The sequence below is a fragment of the Tamandua tetradactyla genome, chromosome 16, assembly GCF_023851605.1.
Source record: "Tamandua tetradactyla isolate mTamTet1 chromosome 16, mTamTet1.pri, whole genome shotgun sequence".
Taxonomy (NCBI): domain Eukaryota; kingdom Metazoa; phylum Chordata; class Mammalia; order Pilosa; family Myrmecophagidae; genus Tamandua; species Tamandua tetradactyla.
In genome coordinates, this window is record NC_135342.1 from 79734184 (window position 1) to 79748069 (window position 13886).

General features: G+C 57.5%; 1 protein-coding gene across 1 annotated transcript; it reads right to left on the bottom strand.

The window, feature by feature from the left end:
• Nucleotides 1–754: 754 nt before the first annotated feature.
• On the bottom strand, nt 755–13618 carry CIBAR2 (CBY1 interacting BAR domain containing 2). Its single transcript, XM_077130494.1, has 9 exons — nt 13422–13618; nt 11933–12167; nt 9702–9770; nt 9517–9618; nt 9356–9361; nt 7475–7579; nt 4084–4197; nt 1817–1918; nt 755–1086 (listed from the first exon to the last, which is right to left on the bottom strand). The coding sequence occupies exons 1-9, from the start codon at nt 13616–13618 to the stop codon at nt 943–945; spliced, it is 1074 nt and encodes a 357-aa protein (XP_076986609.1). The 3' UTR covers nt 755–942.
• Between the last annotated feature and the right edge of the window lie 268 nt (nt 13619–13886).

Sequence of the window (13886 nt, forward strand, 5' to 3'; positions counted from 1 at the left end):
GGCTGTGCTATGTTGAGTCTCTCATTTAAGCACCAGCCAATTAAATCAAACATCATTCACTGCAGCAGGCACGCCTCCTAGCCAACTGCAGGTGTGATCAGCAACAGATGAGGTTCACATGCCATTGGCTCATGTCCACAGCAATAGATCTAGGTACCCTCACCTGGCCAAGTTGACACCTGAACCTAACTACCACAGCTTGTATCTCACGCAGGGCTTTGGGGTTGACAGGGAGCCCCGAGAAAAGCGCCGGGGCCTGGGTGAGCCGGGGCATGGTGGTTGCCCATCTTCAAACGCTACAGCCCCTCCAAAGGAGCCCACGAGGCTCCCCTGTGCTCCGTGGCCTGCAGCCCCGTCGGGCCTGGCCTTCTTCCCGCGTCTGCTTCCTCGGAAGGACCCCAGGCTTTGGGTCGGGGCCGCCTAGCCCAGCCGAGTTAGCCCTCGGCTAACTAAGAGCGTCTTATTTAACCAAGTGAGCTCCAGGCCTGGGCTTCTGGGACTAGGACTTTAACCTGTCTCTTTTGGGGTGCAGACTCAGGTTCTGGGACCTGGAATGTCGGTGACTGCCTCGGTCTCATCCCATGGGGGGCCACCCCAGAAGGCATGCCTGGAGGGCCCAGAGAGCCAGCAGGGTCTGGGGACCCCCACCCCTTTCACTCCCGCCTCCCCTCCCCCCAACCTCCACGGGCCTCTGTGACATGCCTGGGTGCAGACACCCCTGCTTCCACGTCAACCCAGATTTAAACACACCCAGTCCCAGGTCCCAAGGTAGAAAAGGACACAGGGCATGAGTCAGGCATTTATTGAGCACCAACTGTGTGTCAGGCCCCGCTAGGCACGTTGGTCCCCAGAGCAGCCTGGAGGAGAGGAGTAGTGACCATGTTACAGATGAGGAAACTGAGGCTCGAGGCCCCGTGCCTCACCCGAGGTCACACAGCACAGTCAGGTCCTGCTGCCGTGGGGGTGCTCTTCCTGCTGTTGGGGTCCCCACCCCTGTCTCCTGAGGTCCTCCACCTGCTCCTCCTCCGCAGAGGTGTCCTCACTCGTCTCCTCCTCCCTCTGGCTGCGGACGGCGCTCTGAACGCTCTAAACAACAACGACGGTGACAGTAACAGTAACACAACCTTGGGACCAGCAGTGGCAGGGAGCGCGCGGCATGTCCTGAGCAGCCGGGCAGGTGGAGGCGCTCCCCCCAGGTTTACTCATCCAGGGCTCACCGCCACCTGCGGGCAGGCGAGGAACCCGAGGCAGAGGGAGGGTAGGGGCCGCCCCGGTCGCAGTCCAGCTCGGGGGCGGTGCGTTGGGGCCCAGGAAGCGGGGCTCGGGGCCAGGCTTCCTCCGCTGTCTTTGGAGGGAATCATCTGGAAAGTCAGGAGGTGCGGCCACCCCCCACCCCTGCCAGGACCCTGCGCTCTTTATCTCTCTATCCCACTTGGAGGAATACACGTAGATTTCCCTGCAGAAACAGCAGCGCGTGGTTTAGACGCGGTGGGTTCCTACTGCGACACGTAACACTTGCACGTCGTCGCTTCCCCAAACTGAAAGTTTCGGAGTTCTGCACGGGAGCCTGATTTCCTAAGTGGGAACACCTCAAGAGGCCGCGGGGGCGCTCAGGACCCGGGGGCCCTGGTGGGGGCGGGGAGGGCCGGGGGCAGCTTCATGGTCTCAGCCCGAGGCAGGGTCCACTCAGGCCCTAGAACAGCCGCCCTCGACCCCAGCGGCGACCCATTCTCAGCGTCCCCGGCCTCCTGGCCACGTCGCTGCGTCCCGGGTCTGACAGCCTCCCCACCCCCACTGACCCCCCACCCAGGCCCACCTGGCTGGCAACAGCCCACGGGACGGCTGCAGAGCGGGTGGTGTCGCCGAGCGGCCGCGCATCGTAAGACCCGTAAACTCCGCGCATCTTGGCTCTGAAGTCCTGGGGGGAGAGCGCAGCGGGGGTGGGCCGGAGTGCAGAGCGGAGGTGGGGGCCGCCACGGACCTGCTGCCCCCCCCCCCAGGCCAGGCGCTGACCCAGTGCTTCCTGTCTCTTACTTCACCCCATCCTTAAACCGCATTATCGCCCCATAAAACAGAGGGAACACTGAGGGGAATATTTTTTTATCAGAAAAAAAAAAATTTACTTTACAGAGGGGAACACTGAGACCCAGAGGAGCTGAGTGGCAGCCCAGAGTCACAGGAGAAGACACTGGGGTGAGTGGTTCTGCACCCCAAAAGGAGGACTGAGCGGAAGAGCAGATGCCCAAGAGCCTGTCTGATCTTCGTTGAAGCTCACAGACTGGCTTTTGGTTGGTTGGTTGGTTTTTAACTATATCGTGGTAAAATATATATAGCATGAAATTTGGCACTTTTAACCATTTTAAGTGTACAATTCAGCGGCACTAATTTACAATGTTGTGCAACCGCCACCTCCATGTAATTCCAAAACCTCATCATCACCCCAGAAGTCCCTCCCCAGCCCCAGGCCGTCACCAGTCTGCTTTCTGTCTCTGTGGTTTGCCTAACAGCGGGCACTTCATCTTAATGGGGGCTGCAATATTTGCCCTTTTCTGGTGGGCTGATGCCACTCAACATGCTGTCTTCAAGGCTCAGCTGCACGGTAGCCTGTGCAGAGCCCCGTCCCTCCTGCGCCTGAGTGATGCCCTGTCGTACTGACCGACCCCATTTCCTGTATTGGGCCCTCGGCCCTATCCGCTTGTCTACTGGGAACGCAGCACCTGGTGGGGTCACGTGGCGGCGTGTGCGCAGGCCTGCAAACTCTGTGAACTTCTCTCCCCAGAAGTGGAGTTGGGTCCTCGCCCTGAACACGGCCAGCCCTTAGTGATTCGTTTCTAAGGAATCCGGTGTGGGGGAGGGAGAGGAGCTGAGTCCCTCCCGAGGTCAGGCCATAAACAGTGAGGGCTCCACCCGTACCTGGGGCGCTGGGTCCCATCTGTCCCTCCCAGGGAAGCTGTTGCCCTGCTGTGAGGAGGCCCAAGCCGCACGGAGGTGCCCTGAGTAGACATTGCAACCACAGACCCACTGAGGGCCCAGGACCGGTGGGCTTCCTGGTGGTGTTGCCCACCCCGTAAAGGGCCTGGGTGAGTTAAGGCTCCGTTGCCGCCTTCTAGACACTCTTAATCGCTGTGGAACGAGGGGCCCTGCGTGTTCACATAGCCTGGGCTGGGCTCAGGTGGCAGCGGAGATGCGAAGGAGGAAGACTTTGAAGGAGCTCCAACCCTCGCCACGGAGGGACAACAGCCACACAGGAGACCCAAGCAGGGGGCTCGGCTGCGCCCAGCCGACCCCAGGACGGTGGCCAGTGATGGTGCCCAGTGACCCGGCTTCACACCACTGGGCTCGGGTCGCGCCTTGTAGGCAACGGGCTAAGCTCCCTGGACTTTAGCCACATCGGATGAGGGCAGCAAACACGTGGTTCCCATCAAAACCACAGCGAGCAGCAGCCTGGAGACACGGTCTGTGGTTGCTCGTCCATTTGTTTTTAAATATCTGGATGACAGGCACCCGAGACTATCCAGATGGACAGCAGACGGCGTGCGGGTAGCTTCCTTACCTCAAGGTTTGGAACCCTGAGACAGATATTCAAATGTTTCATCAGAACACGTTTTCTAAATTAGAAAAGTTGCAAAATGTCACCAATATAAAACGTTTGCATCCAAGCACAACCAAAATCAAATTCATCCTGAGCTTTGGAGCATGACGCCAAGTGAAAGAAGCCAGACACTAAAGGACAAATGTTGCATGAGTCTTCTTGAAATATCTAGCACCAGCAAATTCATAGAGACAGAAAGTGGGTTCGGGGTTCCCAGGGGCTGGGAGGAGAAAGAGTGGGGAGTCAGTGCTTAATGCGTGCAGAGTTGCTGTTTGGGGTGTTGGAAAATTGTAACAATTCACAGTGATGATGGGAACACAACATCAGGGACGCAGTTAACACCACTGAATTGTATGCTTGAAAATTGTCAAAAGGGCACATTTGATGTTACATATATATTCCACAATAAAAAAATAAAAATGAAATAAAAGAGACCTCAAATCCCCTCCATCACCCACCAGATGGGCAGCAGCCTGGGCCCCGCAGCTCACCTCTAGGTCGCTCTCCAGATCGTAGTTGTCCAGGGTCCGGAAGGCGCTGGAATAAACCTCTACCGCCTTGGCGTGAAAGACCATCTCGATGGTGACAAAGTCGAGAAAAATTTTCTGCGGGGCGAGAAACCCAGATCAGGTAGGTAGTTGGGTTAGAAGGACATTGCTGGTATAACCTGTCCACAGACAAACTGCCGGACGGGGTGGGATCTCCTTCCAGACAAGTCCTGGGTGAGCAATTTCAGTGTTTTATTTTTAATGTGATTTATTTTCATTCAAGCAGATAACATGTTCACATGGTTCGAAAGTCAAAACTGTGTTGAGATGTATGTCCAGGAGTCCTCTCCCACCCTGCTCCTTGCTCTGCCTTCCTTGCTGCCCTTTTGAGCTGACACTTTCTGGAAGTGTCTTACGTGTCCCTCCACCACTTCTTTACATGAACAGGTGTGCATTTTCCCTCTTTCTGATCCTTGCTGGTATCAGTCAAGCACAAATCCAGGTGATCTTCCCATAGGAGGCAACCTTATCCATTGTGGTTTGTTTTGCTCAGTTTGCATCTGCACAGTATCTCTTTGTGGGGAGGGACCCTCATTTATTGAACAGTCCCTGCAGGTGGGCGCTTGGATTAATTTCAGTCTTTTCCTGTAAGAAACCACACTTCAGTCTTTTCCTGTAACAAACCACACAGTGACAGAGAGCCTTGTGCAGACATCATTCCGTTCCTGGACCGGTGCAGCTGCCGCATAAGTTCTGGAAGGTTAAATGCATCTCTGTGGGGAACACACCATGAGCGGGAGGGCTCGTGTCTCAGCGGGGCATCCCCTGTCCACACGGCTCATCCTCTCTGCCTTTGCAGATGGACGGGCACTGGTTGACGTGATTTGGCTCTACCAGAGGCCCTTCGACTTGACCAGACCCCACTGTTAAATGTGACTTGTGATATCAGGAGTCGATGAGGATGGCCCGTGTGAGCTCTTCTTGACCAGATGGTTCACCCAGCTCAGCAAGCTCTTACAGAGCTCTTATTGTATGCCAGGCCCCAGCAGAAGGTACTACTGTGTGCTGGGTCCCAAAAGAAGGTCCTACTATGTCAGGCCCCAGCAGAAGATCCTACTGTATGCCATACCCTAGCAGAAGCTCCTACTGTATGCTGGGCCCTAACTGGTCTTAATGTGTACCAGGTCCCAGTGAAAAATCATACTGTGTGCCAGCCCCCCAGCAGAAGGTCCTACTATGTGTGAGGTCCCCAGCAGAAGGTCCTACTGTGTGCCAGGCCCCAGTGGAAAGTCCTACTGTATGGTATCAACAGACCGGGCTTTAAGGCCTCCTTCTGCCTGTACAAGCATGTGGTCCTGGAGAAACTACTCACCCTCTCTGAGTCTTGGCTGCAAAACCAGATAAGGGCAGTCCCCCCATTCACAAAGCCTCACTAGATTCCCTTAGAACAGCCATCTTCAGAGTGGCATCTCTCAGCCAGGAGCTGGTTAGAAATGCAAATTCTTAGCCATACCCAACCCCCCAGAATCAGGGACTCCAGATCCCCACCTCTGGATGATTCTGATGCATCCTCACATATGAGTACCACTGCTCATATATTTTAGCACTACTTACATAGTTTATCAATGCATAGTTTATTAGAAATTAGAAATGCAAGGTAAAACCGATATGGTGATAATCACTACTTCAGGTTCTTGTTTTAATCATTTTTAAAATTAGGAGGGTTGGGAGGTAGGGGAGAGTTTGAGTGTCTTTTACGAATTTAATTCCAGAAGTTCAAAGGGATGCCCAAAGCATGTGCTTTTTCTCAGCCCCTGGTGCTGCAGCTGGAGGTTGAGAACCCTGGGCCGCATCCTGCCCTCCCACTGATCCCGCATGGAGCACCACGCCCGAGATCCCAGCCCCCTGGTACACAGCAGGCGCTTCAAAATGAGCTACTATTTGTTTTAGGTCCTGTCTGCAACACAGATAGCTTCAGCACTAGTAATCGCTGTTTCACTCATGTGTGCATTTGCTTGTTTGTCCATTTGTTCATTCATTCATTTCATAAATTTCTGTTGATTCTGGCTCTGGATCTGTGCTGAGGACCCACCAGGGGACAGGCTCAGCGAGTGTCTGTCCTGTGCCACTGACACGCAGAGTGGGAGGCAGGTGTCCACTCTCCAGCGCAAGCACGTTGTCCACTCCCTGGCAGGGCTGTGGGCCTCTCAGGCTTACTTTGATTTGTCCATGTGCCCCCAGGATGTCAGCCCTGTGAGGATAGGGGCCCCACTTTGCTCCCCAACATCAAGCACAGTCCCTGACACATAGCAGGGACTCATTAAACATTTGCTAAATTAGTGAGTGAATTCAATACACAATCAGCACCCCACCCCCGGGATAACAGCCCCAGAGAGAGCAGAGCAGAATGCAGAGAGAGCAGATGAGCTCACATCCGGCTGGGCCTGGGGTTCAGGGAGGTGCCCCCAGGAATGAGTTCTGAGCTGAGTCTGACGGACTGGGGGCACTGACTAGATGGAGAGTGAGGCAGGGCTTTCCCAGGCCCAGGCTGTGCAAGGGCCCTGCGGTAGGAAAGGGCTGGGTGCTCTTGAGCTTGGAGAGGCAAGTAGGATGAAACTGGAGGCCTGGCTAGGGCTTCAGGAGCCGTGGAAAGGACTTTGGACTTTATCCTTGGAGCAAGGGAAGTCCGGGCAGGGTGTGAAACCCAAAAGTGACAAATCAGCTCTGCCTTTTAAGATGTCCCCGAGGCTGCGGTTTGGAAGATGGATGAGAGGGCCCAGGATTGGGGTTGCTGTGGGTGGGGAGCTAGCAGGAAGCAGAAGGCCCCTTACCCATCCAGCCGTGCCTGAAGGCAGCCCATTCAGCACTTCGAGGAGGAAAATGAAGGGGTGATTGTGGGTGGTTGTGTTTTCTCCCCAGGGAGGAAATGATTAGTGAAAAGGAGATGAGTGTGGGAGAAGACAAGTTCTTCCCAGTTCTCCTCCTGCTGGGGCTGGTCCTGGGACACGCAGTGTGCTAGCTGCCATGCGCCCCCGTCAGGGGTTAACTGAACCCAGAGCCAGGCAGACACACACTCATGCTCACCACACACATGAACACACATAGACACATAAAAACACACGTGTGCACACATGCCAGCACTCAGGTGCGAACATGCTAGGCACCCACACGGGTCATGCACTTGCACACATGCACACACACATGATCACACACGGGCATGCACAGCACACATATTCATGGACTCACACATGAGCACACACATGCACACTCCCACACATGAACACCTACACATGCTCACTGAGACGTAAATATTGGCACATATGCATACAGATTCACACAAAAACGTGCTCCCAGACACACCGAAAACTCCGAGCAGAGGACACACGTCCCCTACCTGGAGGTCCTTCAGCTTCTGCTTCTGGAAGGCATCGATCGTCTCCTCCAGCTGGTGGCTGGTGCGGCTGGCATCCACCGAGGCCCTCTGCACGCGCGTCTCCGCCTGGCCCCAGGGAAACGAGAGGCCGAGGTCACAGAGGTGCTCTACCCTGGGTACCATTCTGGATCATTCTCAGTGCCCTGGTTCCGACTCTTGGAGGCCCTGCCCCAGGGGGCACCTCCTGCAACTCGGTTACTGAGGGACATGGCTAAGGGGGCAGGCGCTGGACAGGGAAAGGCCTGGGTACAGCCCCAGCTCACTGGCTGTGTGGCCTTGGGCATGTCACTTAATCTCTCTGAGCCTCTATTTCCTTTCCAGTAAACTGTGGATAATGGTAAGGCTTGCTTTGCTGTGCTGGGGCTTGAGCGGCCGGCACCCCCTGAGCTATTGTTGTAGGTGCTCCACCTTCATTGAAAGTCTGTTCTTGTCTGTAGAAGAGTAGTTTTATGTCATTCATTCATTCATTCATTCATTCATTCCTCTGACCGTCATCTGTACGATGTCTACTCCAGGCCCAGTGGGTGACAAACCTGGGTTTTGGAGTCGGACGCCTGCAGATCTGACTTCAGGGTTTGCCACTTAACTACCCATGTGGCCTTGGGAGAGGTGGCCTTGTGGCCTTTGGGTTCCTCAGCTTTGAAAGGGGCCTTGATGATGCCCCCATGTCTGGGGAACGCAGGGCCAGGAGAGGGGAGGAGGCTGGCATCAGGGAGGTGGCGAGGGGAACGCTGAGTCACTGCAGCAGGAATCAAAAGCGCCCCTGCAGCAGCCAGCCCACCCTGATTAGATGGGGGCTTCCACTCACAAGGCCGCGTGTAGTAGGCAGGATGGCAGCCCCAGAGGCGGCCTCGTCCTAACCCCGGAATCTGTGGCTGTCCCCAACATGGGGAAGGGGAATTAAAGCAGCAGGTGGAATTAAGGATGTTGAGCTGTGGACCTGAAAAGAACTCAGGGTGTGTGTGGGGGGTTCCTCCTGGATTGCCCGGCATGATCACAGGATCCTTGAAAATGGAAGAGGGAGGCAGGAGAAGGGGGTCAGGGGAGGGCACTGCCAAGGAAGCTGAGCACAGAGAGGGGCCAAGCTGTTGGTCTTGAAGGGGCAGGGCCCGGAGCTGAGGTCGCAGGCTGCCTCCAAAGCTGGAGAAGGTCAAGAGGCCAGTTCTCTGCGAGAGCCTCCAGGAGCAGCCAGCTCTGCCAACACCTGGACTTTATTGGCCCGTGAGCCCTGGGTGCCCTCCTGGCCTCCGAAGCTGGAAGATGGTAAATGGGTGGTGTTTAAGCTGCTCAGTTGGGTGACAGTTATGGTAGCAGGAGAAAACCAGCGCACACCCAGTAGCGCCTCTGTCCAGTCGGGACAACCAAAAATGGGTTCAAAGCTGCCCCGGTGCGACCCACTGGCTCAGGCCGCTGCAGGGCCGCGTTGGCACACGTGGCTGTCCTTCCTGCAGGGGGTGCCGGGAGCACGTGCTGGCTTCCCTGTGGTGAACCCGTGGCTCTGAGCCTCGGTTTCCTAGACTTGACAGTGGGGTGAAGCTAGAAGCGCTTGCCTCCTGGGTGCTGGGGCCGGGTGACACTTAGGAAGCAAGGAGGCCTCATCGGACATCACAGCAGAGGCAGCTGAGCCCCGCGGAGGGCTGACTGGCCTCAGGTCCCCCAGCCAGAGAGTGTGGCTGCCAGCACAGACCCGAACTCCTTCCTGCACCCCTGAGCCTCCCTTCCTGAGCTCAGGGCCCTCACACACCTGCTTCTGCCCAGGTAACCACTCTTCTGGCTGTTTCATGATGCCATTTGTTACCTGAGAGCAACTCTGCCTTCCCCGGACAGGCACAAGACACTCACCTGGGACTGGAAAAGCCACCGTTAAGGAACCAGGACGAGCCCAGTGAGGCCCTGTGGGGAGGTCACCCTCCACGGCCCCTGCCCAGCTGGCTGGGACGGCCCCATGGCCAAGGCAGCCCCCGGGCCACACAGCCCGACGCCCGCCTCCAGGAAGTGGATACGATCATTTGCCGGTCCGAGGGAGACTTCTGCCTCAGTTTCTCCAGCTTTTCCAGTTGTTTGATCTCGTTATTCCGGACACGTTTGAATTTCTTGATCTCTGCCTGAAGGAGAGAGGAGGAGGGCTGTCTCTGGGGGATATGGTGGAGCGGACCCAGATGCCACCCACCCCGGGGTCCCCACTCACCCGGGTCTGCTTTATCTGCACCCCGTAGAGTTTTAGGGGGTTCACCACTTTGCTCTCCAGCCTCTCGACCTGGAGGGATGGGACACGCCGAGAATCAGGGAGAAACAAGCCCCAGGGACGCTGGGCCTCGTGGTAGCCAGGCTCAGCTGCCCAGCCTCCAGCCAGCATTTTAGAAGCACCGTCTGTATACGGTGCTGAGGCCATGGGAGGGGCTGGGATGCATCAGATGCCTGTCACCCCCCTTGAAAAGCTCGGGCAGTGGGTTGAGTTTGGCTAAATTCCTATCTCCTTCCCTGCAAAACCGGGACTGTGCCTGCGTCCACCAGGGTCTCATGGCGCTTTCGTGTGCCGTGGGCAGCTCTCAGGGTGGTGTCGCCTGCAGGAACTGAGCGAGGCTTGTTTTCCAGGGTGGGGAGGAACAGCGCGGGAGTCTGTGCCGGGCCCGTTCCGTGTGTCAGCCCCTGGCACCGTCCCAACCACCGGCGAGGTGGGAAGCCCAGCACCCACTTTGCAGATGAGAAAACCGAGCCTCACTTTGGGGACAAGACTTGTGCTGAAAGTGACAGCAGGCAAAGAAAAACAGACGCGGAGCTCTCTCACCTGGGTCCATGGCTCTTTCCAGTTCACCAAACTGCCTTGCCATCCAGCTGGTGAAACGGGGAGGCAGGGTCGGGGCTGGAGGCGGCGGGTAGCTGGCGGGGCCCCTGGGCCAGCCCCTGGGTGGCGGGTGGGGAGGCGGGATGGGTTCCGCGCCAGCCCCCACGCCTGGGGAACCACCAGTCCGTCCGGGGCTCAGCGCCCCAGCATGTGGATGGAGATAGAGGGAAGCGAGAATCGACCCCCCCTTGGGTAAGCGCCTCAATGCCAAGCGTGGGCACCGCGAGAAGCCGGAGCGCTAAATATGATTTAGAAGGATGATAATGATAGAAACTAACGCTTATTAAGTGACACTGATCCAAACCAGGGGTTCTCAGCAGAATCCCCAGGGGGCTGGCTTAAAACCCTGACTCCTGGGCCCCAGGCCCTGAGTTCCTGAGGCAGTGAGCCTGGGGCGGGGCCCTGGGAGCTGCATTTCCAGCTAGCTGGTCCTGGGGCCACACTCTGAGAGCCAAGATTTAAGTGCTAGTGACCTGTTCGTCCTCCCACCCCCCTCTGGTGGCGTGGTGGGAACAGCTCATCCCCGTTTGCAGACAGGGAAACCGAGGCACAGAGTGCTTGCCCCTGCCGCACTGCAGACCTTCAAGAAAGGAGCTGTCACAGCCCCGAAACCAGCCAAGTCCAGCGCTAGAGGCTCTCTGCTCCCCTGCGGGAGGAGGGGGCGTGTGGAGACCAGCCCAGGCCTGCCTGAGCCCACGGAGTTCTCAGGGTCAAGGACAGTGACTGCTAACAGCAGGATGTGGGGCACTGCCAGGTGGGCCGGGGGAAGCCGGAAGCCCCCGCAAGCCCCTTTCTTCTCTTTTGCCATCTGCTTATGCCTCTAAAAATAATTTTCCCTGGAGTCTAAAGGGGCGGGCCTCCCTCTCCTTTTTCCTGGAGCATTTCCTTTAGAAAACCCCTACTGGTAAATTATTTCTCTGTCCTTTGAGATGCATGCAAATATTTTTTAGAAGCAAAATCAGCCTCTAGACTGTGTTCCAACAGGGAATGTTTTCCTCCAGGTCCTTGGAACCTTCTCTTTGAAATGCAGGTATTGAGGAAGCCTGCGCCTCTGGCCTGCGAAACCACCCGCTTGCCATCCGGGTACACAGTTTTGTTTTCCTTTGGCTAAAGGCAGTTAGCTAACACCGAAGGCCACCCGGTTATCAGATAATCTAAGGACAATCGGTGCTGCCAGCCGACACCCTGGGGACATGTCCCATGTGTCTCGAGAACACGCAGGCAGGGGTTGGATCTGCCCAGCCAGGGAGAGACTGCCAGACTATGCAGCTCAGCCGGGTTCAACGGTAACTCAAAGATGAAACTTTCACTCTTCTCTATAATTTGTGAGAAGAGATTTCTGGGTTGGCAGGAGATTTTCATTTTTCTCCAACACCTTGCAGCCACCCTCCAGGGTTTGTGTCCCTTCTCCAGCCCCTGGAAGACCCCCCCGGGAGGCCACCTGCCTGGGATTTGGGGAGCCCCCGGGAGTAGCCCCCAGGACTGGCTCCCTGGGTCTCCTGGCCTGCTGTGCCCTCGGGGCCCCCCTTTGGAGGGGATGCGCCGCCTGGCCGCGGCATCCGTCGCGGGCTCACCTCCGCCTGCCGGTGGTCCTGCACCCTGGCCAGGTCCTCAGCGAAGCCCCGCACAGCGGCCCGCAGCCCGGGCTGCTCGGTGTGGGCGAAATCCACAAGCTGCCGGACAAGCTGGTCGGCCTTGTCCCGCAGCCGGGCCGTCTTGCGGGTGTAGGCGGCCAGCAGCGTGCAGAACTGGCCGAAGGACTTCTCAGCAGCGGTCACCGTGGTTTCCATCACCCACAGCTGGACGTCCCTGGGGAGGCGGGCGTGCCCGACCAGGTCAGGGCAGTGACGCGGGGTCCCCCGTAGCCCGAGGAGCAGACAGCGGTCACATCACGCAGAGACCACCACTGATGGGGCTGGTCCCACCAGGCAGCACCCCTCGCGCCACTGTCCCTGGGGTCAGGCTGCCAGCACCACCAACAGGCCCATTAGGACACAGGAGGCCGGACAGTGGGGCCAGTGGCTGGTCAGGGATGGAAATGTGAGTTTGGATTTTTCCTTCCCGGGACCCCCTTAATGGGCTTTTTAATCTTCCTAGCAGAGTTATTTATTTTTTTTAGGACAATCCCGTCTTTCCCCTGTTGTCCCCCCATTCTACCTCTGCCCCCAACCTCTTGGCATTCTCCTTCTCTGATGAGACGGCCACTTCTCACTTCGAGCAGGCGGGAGCCGGCTGCCTCGGCCATATATGCTCCCAGCCTGGTGCTCGCCGCTCACATGCTTGCTTTCGTTTTCCCAGGACCCGCCCTCCCTTGGCCCACACCCCCTCCTCACTCTGGTGCCAGCTTGTTGCCGCCCCCTCCCCCACACCACTCTCCATGGGACCAGAGACCCCAGACAACCCCATCCCTAAGCTGGAAACTCTCTGCTGGACGGCTCTTTGTCCTTCTCCCAACTAATCAGTGTGCAAAACACTCCACGTGGACGCCTTTGTAAAGAAGCTCTTCTCATCACCACTTCAGAATTACGGAACCAGGGCCCAGAGAGGTAAAGCATCTTACTACAGTTCACACAGCTGGCCACAGAGTTTCCCAGGTGGGGCCCTCAAGTTAAAAGTATGCAATTTCAGGCCCCAACCCACCCACCACCCCCAGCCTTGCAAGCCAGGATCCCCGCGAGCTGAGCGAGGCCCAGGAAGCTGCATTTGTAACTCACACCTCTGGTGTTTCTGAGGCACCTTCAGCTGCGAACCTCAGAACAGGCAGGAGAGAGGCAGGGGAGCCGTGAGCAAGGGGGACAGAACCCTGCGGGGACTGGGCAGCCAGGGCGAGTCCAAAGGAAGGGTGCTGCAGGGTGTGGGTCAGAGGCCTGAGGGGTTTTCCAGGTGAAGGTGAGCGAGGGAAGGCGGGAGTGACCCAGTACATCTGGACACCCCAAAAGTAGTGACACTGACTCTGGAGAAGCTGCTGAGATCCCAGAGCCTGGGCTTCCCTTGACCTTGAGATGGGCTGGGCATGTGAGTGGGGGTCCCCCTCTTCCCAGAAGGGTCCCAGGCTGCGCTCACCTTCCTTGGTGCACCAGGTCCTGAAAACCCACCTTCCTCCTCTCCTCCCAGCAGGGCCACTCACCACGTTCATTGTGCCAGGACTCAGGCAGGCCCAGGGGTCCCTTGGGCCCTGGGGAGGGTGGGTATGGCTGGGCGCAGCTGTGCTGCCCCGGCTCAGGGGACGCTGCCACCTGGTTGCCAGGTGACGTTGCCATCCACAGCCGGCCGTGGGAGGAGCCACAGCCGGTCGTCCAGGCAACCCCTCCCCGAGGCCCGGCTGGGCTCCCCTTGGGAGCTGCTAAGGGGGGCTTGCCTTGCACTGGCTCAGGGCTCCACGCCTCTCAGAACTGGGGTCCCAAACAGGTCCCCACTCGCCCTTTAGCTGGAAGCTCTTGTGGAAGTGGGATGAGTGGCGGGGTCCCCAGAAGGTGGCGGAAGAGGCCTTAGGGCAGCTTGCCTGGGGCTCAGCCCTGGGCTGGGTCC